The 25,541-nt window shown below is 38.3% G+C and overlaps 1 protein-coding gene across 1 annotated transcript in view; it reads left to right on the forward strand.

Moving 5' to 3' along the window:
- Nucleotides 1-25,541, forward strand: part of dab1a (DAB adaptor protein 1a) — a 582,896-nt gene that overhangs the window by 481,326 nt on the left and 76,029 nt on the right. The window contains 1 exon segment of the mRNA XM_048208606.1: nt 4,703-4,801. Coding sequence (XP_048064563.1) covers nt 4,703-4,801 — 99 coding nt within the window.

Consider the following 25,541-nt stretch of genomic DNA (forward strand, 5'->3'; position numbering starts at 1 on the left):
ATGCAAAGTTGACTGGAAGGAAGAAATTGGGTAGGCAAAGGTGCACAAGCAACAGGGATGACCACAAGCTTGAGAATACTGTCAAGTAAAGCCAATTCAAACACTTGGGAGAGCTTCACAATGAGTAGAATGAAGTCGGAGTCAGCACATCAAGAGTCACCACACTCAGACATCTTCAGGAAAAGGACTACCAAGCCACTTCTGAAACAGAAACAACGTCAGAAGCTTCTTACCTGGGCTAAGGAGAAAAAGAACTGGACAGTGAACAGTGGTCGAAAGTCCTCTTTTCAGATAAAAGTAAATTTTGCATTTCATGTTGAAATCATGGTCCCAGAGTCTGAAGGAAGACTGGAGAGGCACAGAATCCAAGCTGCTTGAAGTCTATTGTGAAGTTTCTGAAGTTAGTAATGATTTGGGGGGCCGTGACATCTGCTGGTGTTGGTCCATTGTGTTTTATCAAGTGCAAAGTCAATGCAGCCATCTTCCAGGAGATTTTGGAGCACTTTATGCTTCCATCTGCTGACAAGCTTTATGGAGATGCTGATTTCCTTTTCCAGCAGGACTTTAGCACCTGCCCACAGTGCAAAAACCACTTCCAAGTGGTTTGCTGACCATGATATTACTGTGTTTTATTGGCCAGCCAACATGCCTGACCCCTGAATCTATGGGATATTTTCAAGAGAAAGATGAGAAACAGTCGATCCAACAATATACAGATGATCTGAAGGCTCAATAGTGTCTCAGCAGTGCCACAGGCTGATCACTTCCATGCCACACTTCACTGATGCTGTAATTTGTGCTAGGAGCAAGTCATTTGCTGTAATATGTGCTGCCGACCAAGTATTGAGTGTACAAATGAACATACTTTAAAGAACTTGAACTTTTCTGTTTTGAAAATCCATTTTTTGATTGATCTTAGGAAATATTCTAATATTTTGAGATACTGGATTTTGGACTTTCATGAGCTGTACGCTCTAATCATCAAAATTAAAAAAAAAAAAAAAAAAAAAACTTTTGAAATGTTTTACTTTACATGTAGGGAATCTAGAATACATGAAAGTTTCATTTTTAAAAATAATTTACAATAAAAAAATGAACTTTTTGATGATATTCTAATTATATGACCAGCACCTGCATAGTTCGTTTTCCAAGTACCTTATTACAACCTATATTTACATTTTAAAGTCATGTGCCCTCTAGCTGGCGTAAAAATAATGACATTGTCGTGTTACGTCTGTCGTCATGAAATGACGTATTACTGTCGTTATCAATCAAAATGCGTGTTCATTTAAATGCAATGTGTGGACTTTTTACATCATTTGTCCTATTTCCATTTAGCAAAACTCATTTTTTTTATTAACGACTACACCCACCCCTAAACCTACCCTTAGTGATTTATAGTGCATATACACTTTATGAACACATGGGTTCTCTGGGATCAAACCCACAATCGTATGATCACATGATCGCATATTGTTATATATAGCAATGCTCTGCCAATTGAGCTACGTGAAACCCGAAATATGACGCAGATAAAAGGGAACAATGCATTAAAATGAAAGTGTCCTGTTGTTGATAGGGGCGCAACTTTAGTAAATGCTCCTATGGGTCCTATTTCAGGGAAGTGACAAATGACCTATATAGACGTATTGGTTGGAGAACATGTTGCCCGAAACCTATAATTAACTTTATTTTAAAACAATAGGACAAAATGCCTTTGGCAGTACTCATTTAAATAGCCAGATAAAGGTGTAACTTCAGTAGCTTGAATGAATAAACCACATCCATCAGATTGGGTAATGAGCCGTGTGAACAGCAGGGGTCACACTACTGTGTGTATATGAGTTGCTCTGTTTGTGTATGGACCTCTGATACACATCGTCTTCAGTGTATTTTTATTGTACATTCACCATAAATCGCACCCTTTTCACCAGCGTTTAGATTGGTTTCTTGGTGTGTTTGAGAGAAAGGGTCATTTTGCCATCCGATTTGCATGTTGGTCTGATTGGAATGTCCAGACTGTTATCGATCAGAGCTGTTTACCTCTCACTCATCCAGACACATAATCTATACTCATATTCCCACAGTCCTCCACTCCTTAGCAAACAAATGAGTCCCACGGTGTCATTTTTAATCTCTTATTCCTCTCTCACTATCTTTATGTCTCTCTGTTCATCATGCTGCTGGTGAGGAGAGTTTCAACAACAGTTTGACTTGAGTCATTTCATATAATCCCCATCCTCCCTTGATAATCAGCCCACACACCGCTATAAAAACTTTCTTAGCATCGTCTGTCCAGCTTCTCCTCTGCTCTAGACTTCCCCTGGACTGCACAAAGACATCTTTTCTTCACTCCAGCAGCACTTAAATGCACACACTCCCACTTCTGAGTTGTAAATGTCAGAGCTTGTGCTCTTTTCACCATGATCTCCCAGCTACTGGCATTAGAACGACTCATTCATCATCCCGCCAGCACATATGGATAAGCATAATGGTGCGCTAACATACATCATACGACTGACGGATGCTGCTCCCTGCGCACTCGGAATGAAGATCAAGAAACGGGCTCATCTGATTGGCGAGGACGGAATACGGTCCTGGAAGGCTCCAGGGCTCCAGCTGCTTGGAGGATCGCCCACACCCACCCCAAACACACACATTGGAATGGATTGGACATATGACGCAAGCTTGGTTTAAAAACCATTTTTGACTTTGCTTTAACATAATTGCAACTTTATATTTTGCAAATCTGACTTGACTAGTAGCTTATAAAAACTGAGTGTGATATCTTCTTATCACAGTGACAGATTCTGGCAAAGGCGACGTACAACCATCTGGGGTGGCACTTTTCTCTCCATACTGCTCTTAGCTTCTCTATCACTCTTTTGCAGCAGTTTAACAGAAGGATGGCACTTTCCTTTCCTCCTACCCCTCTAGTTGAAAAATAATTGTGTCCAGTGTGAATTGTGTGTGGGTGAACAGCACAGATTAATCATGTCAGTGAATTACAAAATAAAATTCATTGCTGTTTGGTTTATTCAAAGTGCAAAATATACTAATACATTCGAACATGTACTTATTCAGTCGCTTCTGTTTATTTGTAGTCACAGGAAAGTATGTTTACATCACATTTAGAAAGAATGATAATTTTACATATTTGCCACCAAAAATACAACCTGAGGAGCTTTAGCAGTCTCTCCAGTGACAGTCTAAATACAGTTATATTTTCAGTCAGAGAAACAGAGGAAGCTCCCGAAAAACCATATGGATATCAGACAGTCCGGTAAGAGACGAGGCTTACTGACAGATAAAATAAATACACGATTGTGATAGCCTCTGATTTCCTCAAGCGGTCATATTTACCATGTTCTCTATGGTAATGGTTAGCATGCATAGTCTTTTTCGTTGCATATAAATATTTCTGCTTTATACGGTGATCAGAATCCACATCGGATCACAAACGCTGCTGTCTGAAAGTGAGTTTTGAGCTAAAATGATTAAAAGTTTTTAATGCTGATGTTAGCTGGTTAGGTATATGAAATCATCCACGGCTCTGCCGTCTCCAGACTTTGTTGGTAGCCATCCGCTTTGGACCAAGGTATTCAACGGGCCAAAAAAACCTTGACCGTTGGCCCAGAGGAAGCCCAGACGAGGCTCAAACAAGCCCCGGAAGTGACTGTGGAAACGCACACCCACCTTTGGCCCAACAGTGAAAACGCCTCTATTCATGCTTGCTGATTGGTCGATCCACCAATCATCAAAAGAAGCAGTGATCCCCAGGAAAAATAAAAAGCTGATCTCCACAGTGGGCTTTTAAGGGTTAACTGTAAAAGTGGACAGTCAGTGTTTCAGACTTTGGCTGATAGCTAATTCAATTTACCTTAAATCTTCAAGAGAATATGGTGTCTCTATATTGTTCTCTCTCGTATTCTCTCTGTTATTTCTCTTATAAATAAATTGGCTGCATTTATACTGTCAAACAATTCCAATTTTTTTCCTCTGATGTCTGGCTTTTTTTAAATTCCATTTGAACCACTTGGTTTTTAAAGGTTTTGCTGGCATGCGAGGGATACTGGCAAAATATATTAATGATATTATATGTTTTTAACTAATTCCTCATCTGCATGTAGAATGACATAGTGTGTTAATCTACAGTAAAATGCAGTGTTGCCCAATTATTTGTGCAAACCACTGGACAGCGCCAAGTGGATTCAATTATTTGCTGGAAGCGCAGGCCAGATTTGTCCACGGTTCGATTGGGTAGTGCAGTTCTATTCACACATCACACAGATAATGCAGTATAATTTGCTATTTCATTGCTCTTTGTTCCAGAACAATGGTTTAATGAGCATGCATTACCATAAGCAATGTTTTGAAATGTGTGCATATAATTTTTTGGTTTGATGTCTAGTTTTGAATGACCATCACTACAGAAAGATGCTTTTTGTCAGCATAATAGTGTAGATATGGCATTCATTGTCATAGACCCTGATGCCTTCAATCACTCCACACCAGCACATATCAGAACCTCCACCCCAGAAATGGTTGAAAACATGGAGAAAATGAATCAATTTCTTTACATAACAGCTAATGCTCCCCAAGGATTGCAGCAAGTAGCGAAAGCTGCCGTTACCCGCTCTGTTTCTGTTTTATCTTCATTTCGTCTTTTCTCATGTTTCTGTTTTCATCTTCTTGTCTGCAGGGAATCGCAGCCTCTGCACGGTCTAAAGGAGAACACAAACAGAAAGTTTTTCTCACCGTGTCCTTTGGAGGGATCAAGATCTTCGATGAGAAGTCGGGGGTGAGTCGGGGGAGCGGTTGAGAGTTGGGGGCAGTGGGAATTGTGTCCTGTCACTACCCATGATCCTTTGAAGCAAGTGTCTGAGCCATAAATACAAATCCACAGATGCCTAACCTGGTTTCTGCTTGTTTCATCTACGAAAACGACATTTTGTGTTTTTCATTACTTTGGAAATGCGTTGAAGCTAATGTCTAGTTGACATTGTTTTCTTTTCCTCTCATCACTGTATTGACGAATGACAGGAAAAGGGCTATAAAGAAGGCTAGTCAGCATCAGTAAAAACGTCTGTACTTAATTGCATCAACAAACACAAGATGAGTCAGGGCGTCCAATTCAAAGACAAATGATTCTTTAGAAATGGTTCTTTTACATGAGCTTAGCTTGTGACTTGCCATTTGAATCACACTAAATGCCTGTTCACACCAAGAATGATGACAATAAAGATATAATCAATAACAATATCTATATTAGCGTTCACAATGCATAACTGACTTACCTAAACTATGAGTCATTTCTTGGTTATGTCTCTTTTGGAATGAACTCTTTCCTGCCATTAATGGAATTTTCCATCATTAAAGCCCAAAGTATACTATGTTTTTTTTGTTTTTTTTACGTGTACACTAGTGTACATGCACAGTCGAACACATAAAGTGTACTTCATTTGACTCGTACTTTCACTTTAACCACTTTTAGATGGTACTCTCTAGCCTCTTCGCACAATATCTTGTCTATGTAAGCCTCCATTGTTGCTGTAGCTTGCATGTGTTCCGGTCTGTTCTGTTTATGCAGTTTTTCTTCTTTTCCTTGTGAATTGATGCCCCAAAGGGCACGGTTGCCACCTTGTGGATAAACTAATTACTGCAAGAAAAAAAAAAAAACCTCTTCTACACGTACTCTTCTGATGACGAAATTCGCGAACGAGATTTTCTCAGCTGTTTGTTCAAAATGTTGTTTTTTTATTAAGCTTACTCACATATAACAAAATATTCTGGGGGGTATAAAATTTTGTGAAAATTATCAACAATGCAGTGGCTTGCAACTTTTTCTGAAAAAACGCTCTCGGTTAAAGAGTTAACTGGATCTCTCAATTATATATTTTAGGTTTGTGAGACTTATAAGTCTGGTATTCTGATAAAAAATATATATATATTACAAAAATAGTATTGAATATTGTTTATTGTAAGAGGTACAATTATAAGGTTGAATCAACTTTTGTTTGGGAGTTAACAAGCATATTGCTTTTTAAACTGGCTGAAGTATTCTTTCAAAACAGGACATGTTTTTATATGGCAAAAATACAATCAGTTTTACTAGAGTAACAGCGTTAATTTGAAATGGTATAATTTATACCACAATAAACCAGTGTGGAAAAATGTCTATGAAATAATTGCTCCGCAGCATCTGTCTGTAACCAGCTGAAATGTGTACCGTCCTTAAAATTTCTGTTTGCGCAAAAGTACCAATTATTTCACAGACGTAACTAGGGGAAACAAAGCAGAATATACAATTTTGACATCTATTTTATAGTCTAGTGCTCATGTCTCTTCAAGAGGCCCTCATTTTCTAGGTCTCAAAAGTTTGGGTCGATGAAAAATATGGTTTCTGTGTGTTAGCGTGCGGTTGCTCTAAGCAGGCTTGAGTCTGCTCTACGTCGGGCGGGGGTGAGGCGATCCTTTGGGAGAGGTAAGCTTGTGTTAATGATGCGTTTTAAAGAGAGGAGCGCTCTCCGGGGAAATCAGAGAAGCCTAATTGAACAGACTTCTTAGAATAGAACGACCGTAGCTTTACAAGACCCATCTGCAGGGCCCTACTCCATCTTGATGGAGAGTAAATGACAATAACAGCCAGTGAATCACACCTGAGCTGGTTATAAACGGAGGGAATAATGCGTATTTATGAAGTATCAGACCGGATCACGTACACCTAAGTGCTGTTTCACATAGGGAGAGTTTGAAAGAGGAGTTCACTTTGTGACAGTTATTGATTCGCCTCTTTCTTTTTTTGTTGTGAAGTGCCATTAAGCCCTTTTGGTTTGAAACCAGTTTGGACATTATTTTTAGTTTGGACATTATTATTTTTGAAAAGATGAAGCAAATCTCAAAGAGTGTTTTTTGTCATTCGCTTCATTAGTCCTGCATTGATTTGCATTGTTTTTATTTACAGCATTTCACCGAGGTGTAAATTGCACAATTTATCAGTTTAATTATTTTTAATTATTTGTTTTTGATGATTGTCATGTGAATGTTCTTTTTACATTTGCTTAACATCCTTATTAGGTGAGCTCAGTCATTTTTTTTTTCTCTTAAAAATTTTTATAACACAAAAAAGTATTTTCAGCGTTCGTCATATCAGTGTTGCTAGAAACATTGTTTTATTGTACATAAGACACTTGGCACTCAATGAAAAGTTATACATAATGCTGCAGTATAAAGTTCAGTATCACTGTTGATATTAGTTAGTGAAACAGTTTGTGATATCAGTTGAATCAAATAAAAATGTGCACTTTGCACTAAAAAAGGTTTACATCTAAGTAAATTAGAAGTACTTTTAACATGTATGTTTAACAAGGCATGGACCCAGATGAGTTAAAATCCTAGAAAAAGCAGTTTTATTCTACATAAAGTGGGTCGCCCCTTCATGGTGGCCACCATTTTGAGATCACATGACCAGCTGTGGCTTTGCAATTAAGTTAGTACTTCCAACATTTGTCATAGTGTTGCTAGAAACATTGATTTACTCTATGGAAGACACATGGCACATCAGTTTTGCGTAATGCTACATCCATGCCAGTAGGTGTCGGTATAAAGTTCAATATCACTGTTGTATCAGTTTGTCTGTCTAACTAAAAGATGCAATTTCCACTAAAAATGTTTTACACCTAAAGAAATTAGAAGTACCTAACAAGTACTTTTAACATATATGTTTAGCAAGGTGTGGACTCAGATGAGTAAAAAGCCTAGAAAAAAGCTGTTTTATTCTACATAAAGGTGCACTTTCCACTAAAAATGTTTTACACCTAAAGAAATTAGAAGTACTTAAAACAAGTACGTTTAACATGACGTAGACATAATGTAGATGGAATAAAAGCCAAGAAAATGCACCCCCTATACCATGATTCACTATTCCCTACATTAGTCCACTAATATAGTCCACTTGAAGGAGTGAATGAAAACGAGTGAATTAATTCGGACACTGAGTGTGCCAAAAGGCCTGCCGCTTTTGCAGAGTTTGTGTTTGGTGTTTGAACCGTAGATAAAAATAACCATAGATAAAAAATTATCTCTAACTCTGTCATGGAAACTAGCATCTGTAAACCTTAATTAAACAATGTAATAATCAAATAAAAATAAATGTATACCTGTATGCTATTATGATGTACCCACATTGGACCAGCGGTGTGGAAAGTGGATGGATGGATGATTCAGCTGCGGGCGCCATCTTCTGGTCAGACGCGGGAATTCATTCAACGTGCGACTCTCACAGTGAATTATGGATATTCTCTAGCCGTTGAGCGTACATCAATTGTACACTCGTTATTACAGTGCATTGTGGGATTTAAAGAGTGCACTCGAAAACGTCCACTATGATTTCGGACACCACTACAATTGGCTGTCCTCTCAAATAGCGCCCTATGTAAGGGTATAGGGGGTGATTTTGGACACAGCTGTTGTTTTATATAAGTAGTAGCAGCCATGTTGTGATTACATGAGCAGATTCCCTATAGTTGTGTCCCAAATGACACACAATACACTATGCATTTATGCAATATGTACTCAACTGCGTAGTGTATGAACTTTATATTATTTTGTGTTATATATAACTTTGTTATTTTGTCATTCAACATTGGAGTCTGATAGCCCTTTCTCCTCTGCTACGTAATTAAAGCTGCGACAGTTGAGTGCGTGAAGTGTCCAACATTCCACTCTTAGTTTTTTTCGGTTAAATAATTGCATCATCCGGGTATTTAAAGTAGAGTCCTGCAACCGGTAACCGCATAAAAGTGGCTAAAACGGGTGGATTGTGACATTACTCAAATTCACGGGTGAGGATGCGGACGGATAATTAAATCCTTGCGGGCGGGTAGTAGCGTGGATGAAAAATATGCGCAATATTTGCATGTCTAAATTACCATTACACATACGCAACGACGATGTGACATTTGACCAAGCGGCAACCTCCCCCAGTCTCTCGTGAAGCCAATACGGAAGTGACTTAAACTGCGATTCATCCACTGGCCGCTAGGGACAGGCTCCAAAAGAGAGCAGAATCTCATAGAGTCCCATGTTAAATTGGCCAAGTTTACAGCAGAAAAAAACATGTTTACAAGTTGGTTCAAATTGTGGTTTTGGTCTATACTGCTAATGTTGCCCTTCATGACAACTCTGAGGGGGGTGAATTTTTTTTCTAACTCATTCGTTTAAATTATATTAAGCCTTAAAGTTCTGCATAATTAAGGGCGTGGTCACTTGAGTGACAGGTAGATGCCGCTGCTGTCTGTGCGCCGTCATGTTACCTCAGCTAATTCCAGCCGCTGAATTTGGCATCTCAGCCGTATTTGTGCTCGATTATTTTATACAATTATAAAATATGGCTTGCTGCATAATATTCGAGACTGATGTGTGTCTGTGTAGATGTGCATGCATGCGGAAGAAACAGAACACACGTTGTTGGATCGTGGCATTGGCTGAAAGTTTTGTTTGTGAGATTTACTACAATGACAATACCAGGAGGATATACAACTCTGACAGCACTGCTTGGATATTATAACTAAAACTGCTGCACTATTTTGAGAAAATATACATTGGACACGGCTCATTTGTTTGTTAGATACGATCGTATACAGTTTTACAATATAAACGCTGCTCAGATTGCATTATTTCTTGAAGAACGATGACAGAGAGCAGATCATTCAGAAGAAATGTTATGCAAACAATGGATAATATATCAATATTTCATGGACAAAAAGTACTGTTTTTTTGTTTTGCAATGGACATTTATATTTTACCCAAGTGCCACAGATTGGATTCATCTCGCGATCTCTATTATAAAGGTATGAAGTCCCATTTTGATTTTCCATGTTATTATTTGCACACCCAACACAAATTACTGGTGTTGGAGCATCTATATCTTAAAAAAACACCGTAGATTGACAGTAAACCTTTAGAACGTTCTGATGATAAAACTTATCTTCATTAATAATTTAGATAGTATCTAGATAGATAGCTCCTTTGCTTGCTAACATGGTCATGTCGAGCTAGGCGGGCGTGGTTTCAGCAACCAGTCACATCAGCTCAAACCACCTCCCCGCCTCTTTGCCCATTTTCAGTTATCCGGGAGTGACGTGCGGTGATGCGCAGCTAAGATGGCCGCGGCCTCATTTACGCGTCAAAACTGCTGTTCAGAAATCTATGGGTGACGTCACGGACACTACGTCCATATTCTTTTACAGTCTATGCATTTGACCCATCACGTCACCACCACTGCGACAGTGCGACTTTTGTTGATGCTTCTCGTACCCTAGTTGGAGTGAGCGTTGCAGGAGTAGCTATGGATGAAGTAAAAGTAAAGTTGGCGAGTGGAGCATATAAAATTGTTGACAACGAGTCTTTAAAGGCAAAATCGGATGTGTGGAGAAAGTGTGGTGTAATACGAGATCAGGAAAATAACATCAGAAGCGGCTTTGCGGCTTGCAAAACATGCCATAAAGTTTTGGCGTTTGATATCCGGAAGCTGGGCACGTCTTCAAATCGCACTTTAGCCTGTTTCATTAGCCCATTCATGACGCTGTTGTGATGTTGAGAGAGGTGCGAGATAAAAAATAAAGCACTTTAATCGGAATGATTGTAGCGTGTGTGATTTATCGCGGACATGGATCGGGTAACGGGCCAAATATTAACGGGTCTGGGCGGGTGCGGATTTAATTTTGATATTATCACGGGTGACGGGTCGGATCTGGTGCTAAACTTTGCGGGTACGGGCGGGGGCGGGTCTCCAAAAATGGACCTGTGCAGGACTCTAATTTAAAGTGCACTTTTTCTTTTTGGAATTTTTTTTAGTGAACACACTAGCGCTATGTATACTATAAAATGGCATAGAACCGTGCATAAGTACACAAATTGGGATGCACCTTTTGCCTTTGGAGTTCTATCAAGTTAGTACACAAACACAAACTGCAGATTAATTTATCTCAAACTTTTGAGGTTGGTTTGTCTCACACCAGTCAACTGCGATAACATTGCATGAACTGGTGGGGGCAGCAGAGATGCCAAGATTGTCATATTATTTTAGAAGACAAATAAGAGCCAGCAAAATACAACTGATCTAAAGAAACCTAAGAGCTTAACAAAAAAAAAAAAATGGTTCTAAGATCCGTAACCACTTTTTCAGAGCTGAAAATATAGATGCAAATAGATGTTGATGGTATTTTATAGAGAACAGCCAGTGTGGCTGATGAATCTTTGTTCAGGGTTCGGTGTTGCACCGATGAGGGCCGGTGATAAATGAGAAGGTTACTGTGTGAGCACAGTGTGCTCTGTTGTCATGGCGCCAGGAGGTGACCTACATGACAAGGTTTTAATCTGTCATTGATGCGTCTGATCTATTAGCACCATGACCTTTTGCTCTCGTTTGTGAGTGTGCATGTGTCTGAGTGTGTATGTGTTTAAGCGTCACACTACAGTTGCATCATTACACAGCATTTATCAAGTTGTACTGCTGTTGGTTTAGCTCTGAAACTAGTGCAGCAATAGTGTTTTAATCAGATGTCAATAGTGAAATTTATATTTTCATACTGGACAGTTTATAGGGATAGTTCACCCCAAAATGAAAATTCTGTCATCATTTATTCATCCTCAAATTGTTCCAAACCTGTATGAGTTTCTTTGTTCTGTTGAACACAAAAGAAGATATTTTGAAGAATACGGGTTGCCAAACAGTTGAGTGAACTATCCCTTTAAATCTGTGAGGGTCACGCCATCATTCTTACTTTTTACTTTGGCGAGTGTTTAATTTGGACCCTGAGACTGAGCCAACGCAATGAGCCGGATTGATGCTCTGTCCTCTCTATTCCTGGGTCTTATAGTGTTTGCAGTGGTACGCGCAGGGTTGAGAGATGTTATTGAGTAATAGAGGGTAGTGTGTGTGTGAGAGAGAGTTGCAGTCTGGGTTCTTGATCACATTGATGGTTTATAAGGTAAGATGACTGGACCATGTCACATTGGCTGTGCTGGAAGTCATTTGATTTTAGATGTGCTGTCTGCTGCTTCAGACAAAGCTATACTTCATATATGCACCTCTTTTTTTATTGCCCTTCTTTTTCTGTAGCTCATTTCATTCCACTTACAAATGACATAAGTCCCCCCACATGTCTTCTCTTTTTCTGCCATTCTGAATTTTCAACATTGAATGAATAAATGTCTGGATGCCCTAATAAAATACAATATTTGCGATTTAAGAGCAATATAAATGGTTGACCTAACCACTAAATAAAAAAAATAATAATAATGGATTGTCAATGTGGTGTGAAGGACTTCAAAAAGATTCTTTTTTTGTATATCTTTATTCAATTCACATTTATTTGTATAGCGCTTTTCACAATACATATTGTTTCAAAGCAGATTTACAGAAAATGCATGTCTACATTACAATTTAGAGTAATCTGTTATCAGAGGTGACCATGTCTAAGTAATGTATTTCAGTAATGTACATATAAAAATCACTCAGTTAGCTAACATAATGTATTAATTTTTAGCAGAAACAATGAGCTCATTGAAGTAATTACTTACAAGTTACTGTCATAACTTGCTTTCATGGCATTTTTTTATACATATATTAAATAATTAAGACATTACTAACAGGTAAAGTAAATATAATTACTATATAAGTAAATATAGTGCATATATTTAGTGAAATGCTCCCTCTAGAGTTCATTTCTCTAGTGAACTAACATGCTGTGGACACTAAATGACTTGCCTGAGGTGAATGTAATGCTACGTGAGATATTATTCTCAAAATGATTTATTGATGTCTTTCCACAGTTGAAACACTGGTTGAGAGATTACACGTAAACATATCTATGCATAGATCATCTGTTGTTTTTCTGCACTTTTTCCTGTTGTGGCAGATAGCAAACAGCATTGCATTACAGCGTGCGCCCTCTTCTGGATTGGAGAGTGTGGATGGCGTGTGACTGACTGTATTCATCGTCTGACTATGCACTGGATATGCATACATGTACCCATATTAGACTTTTGGACCCCACTGTTTTCTCTTTTTCTACTTTTTGTCTTTTTTATGTTTTTGTCTCATCACTGTCTATCTAAATGATTATATTTGTTCATCTTCAGCATGTGCAAAGTAGATAAATACATTTGGTGCACCTTAGAAACTGAGTAGTAGAATTGTAATTTTATGACGAGAAAACAAAATAAGGAAGATACAAAGGATGAGAGAGCCAGTGCGAGAAAAAATGAAGATGGTCAAAGAAAGAGAGACAGAAATCATTGGACAGTCTCTTTAGGATTCAGCAGCTATTCTCACTGTCCTCTTTGTGTAGTTGTTCCAGCTTCATCTGCCTGTCCACCCCTCCCTCCCTCTCTCTTTTCCTCCTTGGCATTGGCTCTCCCCTCCAGGCCCTCCTCTGATGAAGAGGAGCTGCTTCCTGATTTCATTATGGTGACTCAGTGGACAACCGTGTGCGGCACTGTGACTCGGCTAATCGTATTGTTGTCCTGCTGTCTGAAGGCCTGCCAAGACCAGCCACTCGTATTATTAACTCTCCCACAAAGAGGGAGCCCAGATCGGAAGCAGAAAACGGGGAGGCCTCCAGTCCACAGCCACCTCCAGCTCCTCCTCAGTTAGGACTGCAGGCCTTTTCCAGCAAAGCCTTTAATACCTAAAGAAAGCTATTCGTTAACATTCTCGTTCATCTTAGTGGCAGTTACTTGGATCGGTTTCAAAACCAAGTGAGTTGTCTTACTATCTACTGCCTACATGAGCAGCCACCTTCTGAGGAAGAGTCCTGACTGAAATGAAATCTCATAAGTGAATGATTTGGTATGCTCTACTTAGCAGGAAACACCATACATCATAAAACTCCTCACGTATTGTGCATGACATTTCATATTTCATTTGATTGGCTGCATCCGAATATGCATGCTAGTAAATAGTAGGCAAAAAACAGTAGTCTATGTGAAAAGAGTAGTACGTCAGAATTCACAGCATATCCATCGGACACTTTACCATCTCATGAGGCCACGGAAGAGGATTTGTGAATGGCAGTGAACTGATGCTGTTGGTCACATGACTATAACAACATAAATGTAGTACATCCAGATTGCATTCATACTAGACACATTCATATGATATATAGAACACACTTTTTAATGATTACAAAGTAATTAACTACTCAAACGGTGTCCCAATTTAGATGCTGCATTCTTCGAAGGAAATTGACTACTAAGGCCACACCTTCTACGTCCGTGAAGGTCAAACCAAGAGTTGTTAAATGGGGGACGGTCTAGCCTATGGAGGATTGCTCTTGTCGCCTAGCAACTGTGACAGCTGCTGTTGACGAGTGCCAGTGTTTGTATTGGATTTTTTTAAAAGTTATACTTAACCGTGTTCACGTCCTGTCTAAATATGTTCACCTTGGTCCATTTATGTACATAATAAAAAGTATAAACTGTCTAAAAATTTGCAACTTAGCAAGATGTCAAGACATGAGTTTTTTTTTTTTTTTTTTTTTTTTTTTTTTTTTGTACATTTGTATTGTTAGATATTTGAGTAAGTTGAAACCCAATACTTACATTTAAAAGTGTAATCCAGTATTTTATCTTATAAAAATCCAGTCATCACCGACACACAATGACTCTTGGGATAGTCTGAGCCACAAAGGATCCACTTGTTCTATCTTTCGTGGTCCAGGAAACAAAGGAATCATTTCGAGGCTGCATTTGAAGTAACCTTTAAAATGGGACAGCCTTCCTTGCTCTACTGTGACGCATTCGGCTTTTGAAGGAATTGCGTACTTCAGAGAGTGTGATTTTTTTTTTTAATGCAGCCAAATTGAGTTTGCTGTTAGCATGTTGCTAAGCTAATCACATGATACTTAAAATATAAAAATACATAGATTACACAAATATTAGGCAATATAATGCATTTTAATTTGATGGTTAACTATTGCTAACTACTTTAGCAATTGTAAGTAGGTTATATTTTCAACCTTTTTCTAGCTTTGTCTACTTTTTTGGATAGCATGCTTTTCTGTGAGCATGTCACAATGCTTTGTGAGATTACCTTCTTTACGAATTGATCATGTAATGCTGTCTTAGAAACTGCAGAAAGGACGTGTTTTCTACACATCTGACACCTGCTGTATGTTCTCTTACCTCCACAAAGCATATGGTTTGTGAATCCACAGAAAAGTGATTTTTCAGAATGACTCCAGCCTCTTGTATCTAATGTGCCTAAGATGTCCAATTTGGTTTCCAGATTCAGTCTTCTTATATAGTTTCTTAAGTCACAAATAGCATGCAGGGAGAGTCATCTTTGATTCTGAGCTGCTGATTTGCATAGAAATGAGATCTGACCCATCCAATAGAGTAGTCTAATGCATGCAAAAAGCAGATGTTGATGTAAATGACTATAACTGTTCCACTTAGTCTAATATCATTAGACAGAATGAGTGAGCTAGTGTGTGTGGTAAAGAAGAGAAGACACATGGAGTGAGGGCAAGTAAAAAGTGTTTCTGTATCAAAAATTATAATAAAGTAGGGCTGTGAATTGAATGCATTAATCTGGTGTAGTTTAAAATAAAATAAATCTATAATTTATCATTTTAAAATAATAAAAATGTTAATGAAAATGTGTTTAAAAGACAAAAGCCTTCCAAAGACACAGCAATACATGATTAAATGACTCATTGAGTGATAATTCAAATAATAATTAATGTGTTCATCAGGAGTTGATTAGATACGCAGTGTTGCAATGAGAAAACACTGCATTTTCTGTAAATCCAGTGGTCGAATGACTGAATGTAGAAGCAATATGCTTTTTTTTAGAAAGGAAAATTTAAAACATTAAAAAGAAGAATTGGGTAGAATCAATCATTGTAGTCTGATTACTAGTTACAAGTACTTAATTTTTGGAATCTGATTACGTAATCCAGATTACATGTAATCAGTTACTACCCAGCACTGGATATATGTAATTAATTTCATTAGTTAATTAGCATATAATGTAATTATTTTGGCATTAATACTATTTGTAATTTTATTTTAATCGATCAACAGATACCAACTTTTGATATTTTGGAAGATATATTTGACTAAGAGGAGTCCCAGAGCTCTCGCTAGTACAGTACTGCAGGTTGGCACTAATAGCATGAGATAAAATTCTTCTTTCGTATGGCATTTCAAGTCCATTTTGCGCTGTCAAGAGTTATTAGTCTCTGCACCTAGTGTCTCTCTCTCTTTTCCTGCCCATATGCTGCGTTTTCCCAGAGGCGTCTATGGGAGGCTCATTTCTGAAGTTCCTTTCCAATCCCGCTCTCAGAGGAGTCATTTTGGCTGCCCACCCGCTAGCTTGTCCACCCTTGATCGAGTGTGTGTGGGTGTGTTTGTGCGATTGTATGTGTGTGTGTTGGCACCGGTGGCATTTTTGATTAAACTCAGTTCTCTCCTTACTAATTACCCCTCTCTCAGGCCCAGTTGCTATATAGTTGTGTAGTTTCTCTTGCTCTTTTTTCTCTAATCAAAGACCTGGAACACTCATCATTGCTATGGCAGCTGCTAATTAGTGGATACCTGGCGTCTTGGCAACAGCAGGTTGGGGGAGGGCGAGTCAGGGCTGGTTGATGGGAATAATGACACCGTGTCTCCTTGTCTAGCTCTCACACTGAGATGATTAAATATGGACACACACTACGCCACCAAGCGTGTGTTTTAATATAAAGATTGGACTCCTACATGGTGACGTGGAACATGAAGAATAACTTCATGTGAATCACACCGTTTTATGTTGTGGTTGAGCCAGGTGCATTTATCTGTGAAAGGGAGGTCAAAAAAAGAACTATTACTTTTGGAACAAGTCAATACTAAAATAATAACAATATAGTTTTATCTACAGTACTGGTAGTATAAATTACCAGGGCTTGACATTAACACCCGCCAACTCGCCAAAAGAGGGTTGCGTGTGACGCGGTCACTCCTACTAGACACTTGGGCATGTTGAATTGTATAAATGATATGTACATCTTTTAAAAAGGCATTTGAATTAATAAACGTGCAATGTAGTGTTGTCAAAAATATTGATTTTTCGATGCATATCGATTAAAATATCTGAAACGCTTCCAATACTCATTTTCCTCAGAATAGATACATGATACCAGCTGCTCTTTCTCTCTCTCTTATTTCTCGGACAGCGAGTTGACACACACACACCCTCCTCCCCTCACTCACTCGTTTCATTTGCTCCGGATGAATATTGTTGGTGTTACAGGGCTTGGATTTTGGCGTTGGGTTGCGCATATTGCGCATAATTTTTGCAGATTTTGTGCTCACACTCGAAGTGTGCACACATAAAGCCGCCTCTCAGTACTAAATTGTTGTCTAAACAAAATTTAAGGTCAAATACACACAAAATAATGTCAAAATGCCGGTCTTGCAGAGTATTCACATTAACACAGTCAGTATGTTTTAAGTGAACATAAACAGTTGATAAAGAAAACGCATGTGTTACAGTTTAATGGATCTGTGCGTCAGGTCTTAAAGTGACAGCAGCCTAATATACTTGCTGCTGAATTATGAGATAATATTAAAAATATCTATATGGCAGTTTTCCCCATGGTATTGAGATCATAATTGTGGCCAGTGAAAATACTAAGTGGCTAGTGAGTAAAAATTGAATGTCAAGCCCTGCAAAGTACTTACTCAATTTGTACCCAACTGTTAACGTACCCAACATGCAGTATTTTTAGTGGTACTGTTATCGGCTACTGATTTTTTTGTATCTTGACAACTCAAATATGCAAATATTTGTTGAGTATGTGTGTAGCTGCATAGAGAAACCACCTGAAGGTTTTTTGGGCATGCTGTGACTAGAAAGTCCCACAATGCTGTTTGTCTGGCACATTAGCACTGTAAATAACCCAAACAGAATTTGCCCTAGCAGAAAATATTTTATGGTGGTATATGATAACATTCTTTTAATGTTATATGACACTTTTTGTTTTACAAAATACATCTCTTTTTTCTTAAATCTATAAAGCACCATTCTGAGAGCAGTGCTGGGTACACTCAAAAAAAATAACTGTAAAAAACAAAACAAATTTACACAGTAAAATGCCGTTTTCCATTAAGTAAGCAATAAGGTACTCGAGGCTAGTGCTGTATCGTGAATAAGTCACAGCTGAAGGGTGTTGTTAGGCACAATGCGAAGCGGAGTAACCCCTTCAGCCGTGACTTATTCACGATACAGCACTAGCCTCGAGTACCTTATTGCTTTTATAAAACGGTTACCACACAATACAATATTAAAGCCAAAAGTATGTATCAATGAAACTTTCATGAAGTAAACTTTCACTAAATCCTTCCTTCCGCCGGAAAAAATAGTCCCTGACCGTGAACAGCAACAGAAGTTGCATTATTACGCCATTAGATGGCGGCAAAGACTGTCTTTATGAGTGTGTGAGTCAGTAGTGAAGACTTCTACATTGAAAAGACTGAATTGTTTTGAAATCAGAACAAGATGCAACTGACAAATGCTTTGATTAGCGCTGTCAGTCACGGGAAAACCCCTTAACTGTTAAAAGGACAAGCTATTACAGCGGACATTCAAACTGATTTTTTATTATGAACATAGGACTGACCTGAAGGAAAATGCTAAATCTGAATGCAGGTAATAAACTCGTTCACTCGATCTCTTTCTCACAACACTCTTCTACATAATGCATTAAGCTTCAATGAACAATATTAATTGAGAATATACAGTTTACGTTGCTAAGAGTGGTTGCTAAGGGTGTTGTGTAGTGATACACAGAACCGTTGGGTGAAGCAGTCATAGCCATGTTTTATCGTGAATAAAACACAGCTATTGACCAATCAGAATCAAGGACAGGAACTAACCGTTTTATAAAACAGTAATATACCGTAAAAATAATGCATTCTGTGTAATATTATTTGTTGTTATCCTATAGGTTACTTTCCTGAAAATGACAAACATTACCCAGAATGCTTTGTTTTTACAGTATATTACTTCTGTATATTACAAATGTATTATTAAACTATTACAGTGCATTCTGGGTAATATTATGTGTCGTTTGTCGAGAAAGTAGGCCTCTTTTCTTAAAATCATAACTATTACCCAGAATGCATTGTTTTATGGTATATTACTGTTTCAAAGGAAAACACTATTTTGTTGTGTGAATTTGATTCGTTTTTTCAATTTTTCCAGTTATTTTTTAGTGTGTAGTAACTGCTTACATGTAATCTGGATTACATAATCAGATTCCAAAGATTACATACTTGTAATTAGATTACATTACATTTTAAAATACTCGTAATTAGACTACAGTTACTCTTTTATTGATTTTTGTTTTTATTTTAAAATAATTTATTAGAATTTTACATTTTTATGCTTTTTATTAAACTCAGGAACCCCAGTCTGGGAAACCATGATGTAATGTAATATTTAATGCACTTTATGTTGTTGATAACAAAGAATGCAATTTTCTTTCTCTTTGTATTTTTATATCAATTTATATCAAGATTATCCTATTCAAATCAATGTAATAAACGAGTTAGGTCAAAAGTAATCTAAAAGTAATCAAAAAGTACTCAGATTACATTACCTTAAATGTGTAACGTGATGGATGACGTTTACTAACTACAATTTTGTCATGTAATTTGGAATCAGTAACCGGCTACAATTTGTAAGTAATCTAACCAGCACTGTCTGAGAGTTTAACTAAAAAGATTTGAAGAAGTAAAAAGAATCACAAATACAGAATGAGAGATTATGGGACAAAAAAGCTAGAGAGAGAGAACATGATAGCATGGCTGTGAATAGGGCAGGATGCATGAGATGAGAGTATTGAAAGGAGAAAGACAGAGAGAGATATGTGGAGGAAGGGTGATAAATCATGCTAAACTCATTAATGAGATAACGGTGGCTGAGAAATATGAAGGTTAAAGGGTTGAGGGCTCTGGATGTGCCGTAGACAGAGTTATATCCTGCCAGGGCCGCTGCAGTCAGTCACGTACACGCATGCATATGTGCCTACATGTACGGCACAGCGTAAGTGTCAAAAGGACATTTTGTTGATCAGAATTGACAAGACTGATGTAAAATCATTCCAGACTGAATTTACGATTTACTGTGTGTTCGTGAAGTTGAGGTCGGCTGCCTCTCAGCTCTTCAGACATCAATTCACCTTACTGTGACACACCAGAAATGGAGCTCTCTGTGATTTACAACAAAACACATTCACATATGCTTACAAATTCATCGGCATGTCATGCTCTCTGATGGTTCAGGTTTATATGGCCACGTGTTGACTTTAGACACTGTAAAGGATGTGCTCAAGGCTGGTTTGAAGGTACAGATCTGACTTCGATAGGTGACGATGTATTTACTGCATCAAAGCTCTGAGCTGCTTTTAATTTACACACAATTCAGCTTACATTCAATGATGTAACAGTGTTGGTTGGGCAGATTTGTCCTCTGTTCTATTGTGTTCCTCATTGTTTTAGCCTTAATCTTTCTGAATTTCTCACGTTTAGCATGTTTACGAGTATTTTTCCAACTATGGGCAGTTTTGTCCCTGTAGACTTTTAGAAAAAGTTGGCATCACAGAAGTTTTTTGCTTCTATGATGCCTAGAAGAACCATTTTTGGTTCCCCAAAGAACCTTTCGGTGAACAATTCTTAACCTTCTGTGGTCTCATTTTGATTATAAAAGATGAGTTATAAGGGATAAAATTAAGACATGTTCAGCATCATTACTCCAGTCTTCAGTGTCACATGATCCTTCAGAAATCATTCTAATATGCTGATTTGCTGCTCAAGAAGCATTTCTTATTATTATCAATGTTGAAAACAGTTGCTGCTTATTTTTATTTATTTATTTATTTATTTATTTATTTTTGTACAATCTTGATACTTTTTTTCAGCATACTTTGATCAATAGAAAGTTCAAAAAAACAGCATTTATTTGATTTATTTAATATCATTCTCTGATAGAAATGACAGTGGTGGAGTGGTGGACATTTTTGGAACAAAATGGACAATTTTGTTGGCTAATTACACTGCTAACATTTTATGTATTATAATACACACAATTAGTTCACATTTTTTTGCATAATTTTCAGAAAAATTTGGATCAAACAGTAAATGTTTAAAAATAATTTTCGGCCAATATCTAAGCTACAATTTGTATCTAAAATATTAGCAAAAATAGTTTTTAGTCAGCTTACTTTACATTTTTGATACATTTCAGTCTGGTTTTAGATCAGGTCATGGCACAAAGTCCGCTCTTCTTACAGGGTACCCGCGGGGTCTTAAAAGCATTGAAAAAGTCTTAAATTTGATAATCTAAAATTAAGGCCTTAATAGCCTTGAATTTGGTATACAAAGTCTTGGATTTCGTTACAAAGGTCTTATTTTTATTTTTTAACTTTTCCTAGGATTAAGTTCATACCGTAACAAAATGAACTGTTACTAGTGTAGGCTAATTAAAAATTCATGCAGCGTAATGTTGAGTGCACCTCGCGCTCCACGTCATAGCAGTAAGCGCGAAAGCTCGCGCACCCGTTACTATGGTTACTAGGCAAGTGAGGTAAATTACTAGAGATGAGCCGGATACTTGGCTGAAACGAGTATCCGGTACGGATAAAGCACTTCTGCCGAGTACGAGTATTATACGAGTAATACGAGTCAATATCTGTGCTCGGATTGAATGAAAATCATCATTGGGTAGCTGATTGTGTCAGCGTTCTGTGATAGTCTAGTCCAGTGGTCTCAAACTGCCGGCTTCTTTACACTGGCTACCAGTTAATTTTAGAATAAAGTACAAGGTACTTTTGTATAATTTTAAAGATCTGCATGGACTGGCACCAAAATATGTTTCTAAACTTATACATTTTAGTTACTCACAGAGATCTCTGAGATCCCAAAATCAGCTGCTCCTTGAAATTCCTCGGTCACTGTTAAAAAAGGAAAGGATATGGTGCTTTCTCAGTTGCTGCTCCAAAGTTGTGGAATGGTTTACCAATGTCTATCAGATCGTCTACCTCTGTAAACATGTATAAACTCGTCTTAAGACTTAAGGCCTTCGCTACTTTGTAAGGACCATTAGGTTTGGATTATAAGTTTATATTATTATTATAGTATTATCTTTCTCTTGTTTATATGGTATTATCTCTTTCCCCCTATCTTATTGTGTTTGCTATTGTATTATTTCTTTCCTTGTATTTTATTGTGTTTTATGTAATCCCTTTTAAATTGTACAGCACTTTGGTACACTCTTTGTTTTTTAAGGTGCTTTATAAATAAATTTTGATTTGATTTGAATTTAAAGGGAAGCAAATTAACAGTAAAGGCTTGAAAATTGACATCTGTTATGAAAACTATTACATCACAGGAAGGCAGATTATATGGCGAATGATGCTTATACTGTAGATACTCTTGAAAAGACAAATCTAAGTAGAACTTCGTTCAGTGATTATCATTCATTTTTTTATGGCGTATTCTATCATTTCTGTCTATGAACAATTACCTTCATATGTCACCCTTTGAATGAGACCTTGGAAGGTTGGTTATTCAATCTGTAATTCCTCTTCTCTGACTTATCTGTCTGTTTTCACCTCTAAACAAGTAAAGGAGACAGAAAAATGTGTTTTTCCTCCTCCTTCCCTCCTCTCTCTTATGATAAATGGATGACGAGTCGCTTTTCTCCGGTTCGACTTTTTGGACAGGCTTCAAGGCAACAGATGTGAGTTTGTGTTTGGAGAATGAAATATTGAACCATTAGAGCGACGCTACATGCCCGATTCAACCGCTGTCACTTTGTATGTGTGCTCAGTTTCTTTCTCACCCTTATCTTTCTCTCTCTCTCTCTCTCTCTCTCTCTCTCTCTCTCTTTGTACTTTCTTGTTTTTTTGTTTACACATAAGGACTTTAGGACAGAATCAGCTTGGTATGAATTTAACATTTTCATACTTTCCTACGTTTAACTCTTCACAACATCTGCCGATGGATGGATGGATGGATGGATGGATGGATGGATGGATGGATGGATGGAAGGATTGGTAGGTGGATGGATGGATGGGTGGGTGGGTGGATGGATGGGTGTATGGATGGTAGGATTGGTAGTTGGATGGATGGATGGGTGTATGGGTGTATGGATGGAAGGATTGGTAGGTGGATGGATGGATGGATGGGTGTATGGATGGTAGGATTGGTAGGTGGATGGATGGATTGGTAGGTGGATGGATGGATGGATGGATGGATGGATGGATGGATGGATGGATGGATGGATGGTAGGATTGGTAGGTGGATGGATGGATGGATGGATGGGTGTATGGATTGAAGGATGGATGGATGGGTGTATTGGTAGGTGGATGGAAGGATTGGTAGGTGGATTGATGGATGGATGGATGGATGGATGGATGGATGGATGCATGGATGGATGGATGGGTGTATGGATGAAAGGATTGGTAGGTGGATGGAAGGATTGGTAGGTGGATTGATGGATGGATGGATGGATGGATGGATGGATGGATGGATGGATGGATGGATGGATAGGTGTATGGATGGAAGGATTGGTAGGTGGATGGAAGGATTGGTAGGTGGATTGATGGATGGATGGATGGATGGATGGATGGATGGATGGATGGATGGATGGATGGATGGGTTGGTGGGTGGGTGGATGGATGGATGGATGGATGGATGGATGGATGGATGGATGGGTGTATGTATGGATGGATGGATGGATGGGTGGGTGTATGGATGGAAGGATGGATGGATGGATGGATGGATGGATGGATGGATGGATGGATGGATGGGTGGGTGTATGGATGGAAGGATGGATGGATGGATGGATGGATGGGTGTATGGATGGAAGTATGGATGGATGGGTGTATGGATGGAAGGATTGGTAGGTGGATGGATGGATGGATGGATGGATGGATGGATGGATGGATGGATGGAAGGATTGGTAGGTGGATGGAAGGATTGGTAGGTGGATTGATGGATGGATGGATGGATGGATGGATGGATGGGTGGGGGTATGGATTGATTGATTGATTGATTGATTGATTGATTGATTGATTGATTGATTGATTGATTGATTGATTGATTGATTGATTGATTGATTGATTGATTGATTGATTGATTGATTGATTGATTGGGTCAGTAAGATTTTTTAAAAAAAATAAATGAATATTTTAATTCAGCAACAACACAATATAACACAATTATTATGAGCACCAAATCAGCATATTAGAATGATTTCTAAGGATCATGTGACACTGAAGAATGGAGTAATGATGCTGAAAATTCACCTTTACCATCACAGGAATGAATTACTTTTTGAAATTCAGTATATTCAAATAGAAAGAAGTTATTTTAAATTGATATACAATATAGATTAATTAGAAGACACTAATATACAAGACTTCTTTTTTCATTTCTTTCATAATATTTTCTGGAGGTCAGGGACTATCCGGTGTCACAGAGCAGCACAAAACACCCAGAAAAACATTTGAAAGGCTGCATTTTGTTCTGATGTGTGCTTAGATGTGGATCTGAAGTGTCGCGTCAGTTTGAAGTGATGTCATTAAGAGGCTCTTATCATCCTCAAACAGAGTCTGTTCCTCACGGCAGAGGATTGTTACAGTTTCACTGGCTGGCCTCCCTCTGGGCAGGATGGTGTATCGATAGTCCTGCCTGTTAACACCTGCACACACACACACACACTAACGAACAGTCATGATCTCCTGCGCTCAGGGAGAAGATACTATTGAACAGAAAGGGCCTCCATTTGAGGAGCAAGACCAAGTAGATAAAGTCATTCGCTGTATAGCGTGTCAAACAAGACCGGGAGAGGAAATTGAAAGAATTGTTCTGTAAGGCAGACTCATTTGCAAAACCCAGATAGTCCTTGTATAATCCTCCCTCGCTGGATGGAAAACAATGGGCGGCACCAAGCTCTGAAGGGATTCTGCGCCTGCTGTCCCTCATCTGCACTGATTTAGGAAAAATGTGTCCTGTTTTGGGACACTTTGTCCTCTTTTTCCCTTGTCTTTCCGTCTCTGAGCTCAGTCGGCATAAGCCAACGGCAAAGCTTACACGTAGCCGGCTCCAAAACGATATGAAATAAGGGCTAAAACGTGCACTTTATCTCTAACTATTGGCCCGTAGCTACGCAAGGACCTAATGAAGCCGCAGCTAATGTGCGTACGCGTGTGCGCGCGAGTGTGTACGGGAGTCAAGCGGCTGGTTAATTAGCTGTGAATGTGTGGTTTTGAAGAGCTTAGCGTCGGACTCTAGATCCTCATTATCTCTGTAACACCAGCGTTCCCTTTCCGCTGTCTCCCCTCTCCTCAAACCAGTGTTATACAGCAGCACCCAGAGATAAGGAAACACACACACACACACTCACACATCACCAGTGTTGGACATGTCCCCAGTCGCTAAAACCTCATTATGAGCTCTGTTTGTGTATTGTCATTAAGTTGTATGTG

The sequence above is a fragment of the Megalobrama amblycephala genome, linkage group LG11, assembly GCF_018812025.1.
Source record: "Megalobrama amblycephala isolate DHTTF-2021 linkage group LG11, ASM1881202v1, whole genome shotgun sequence".
In the NCBI taxonomy this organism is placed as follows: domain Eukaryota; kingdom Metazoa; phylum Chordata; class Actinopteri; order Cypriniformes; family Xenocyprididae; genus Megalobrama; species Megalobrama amblycephala.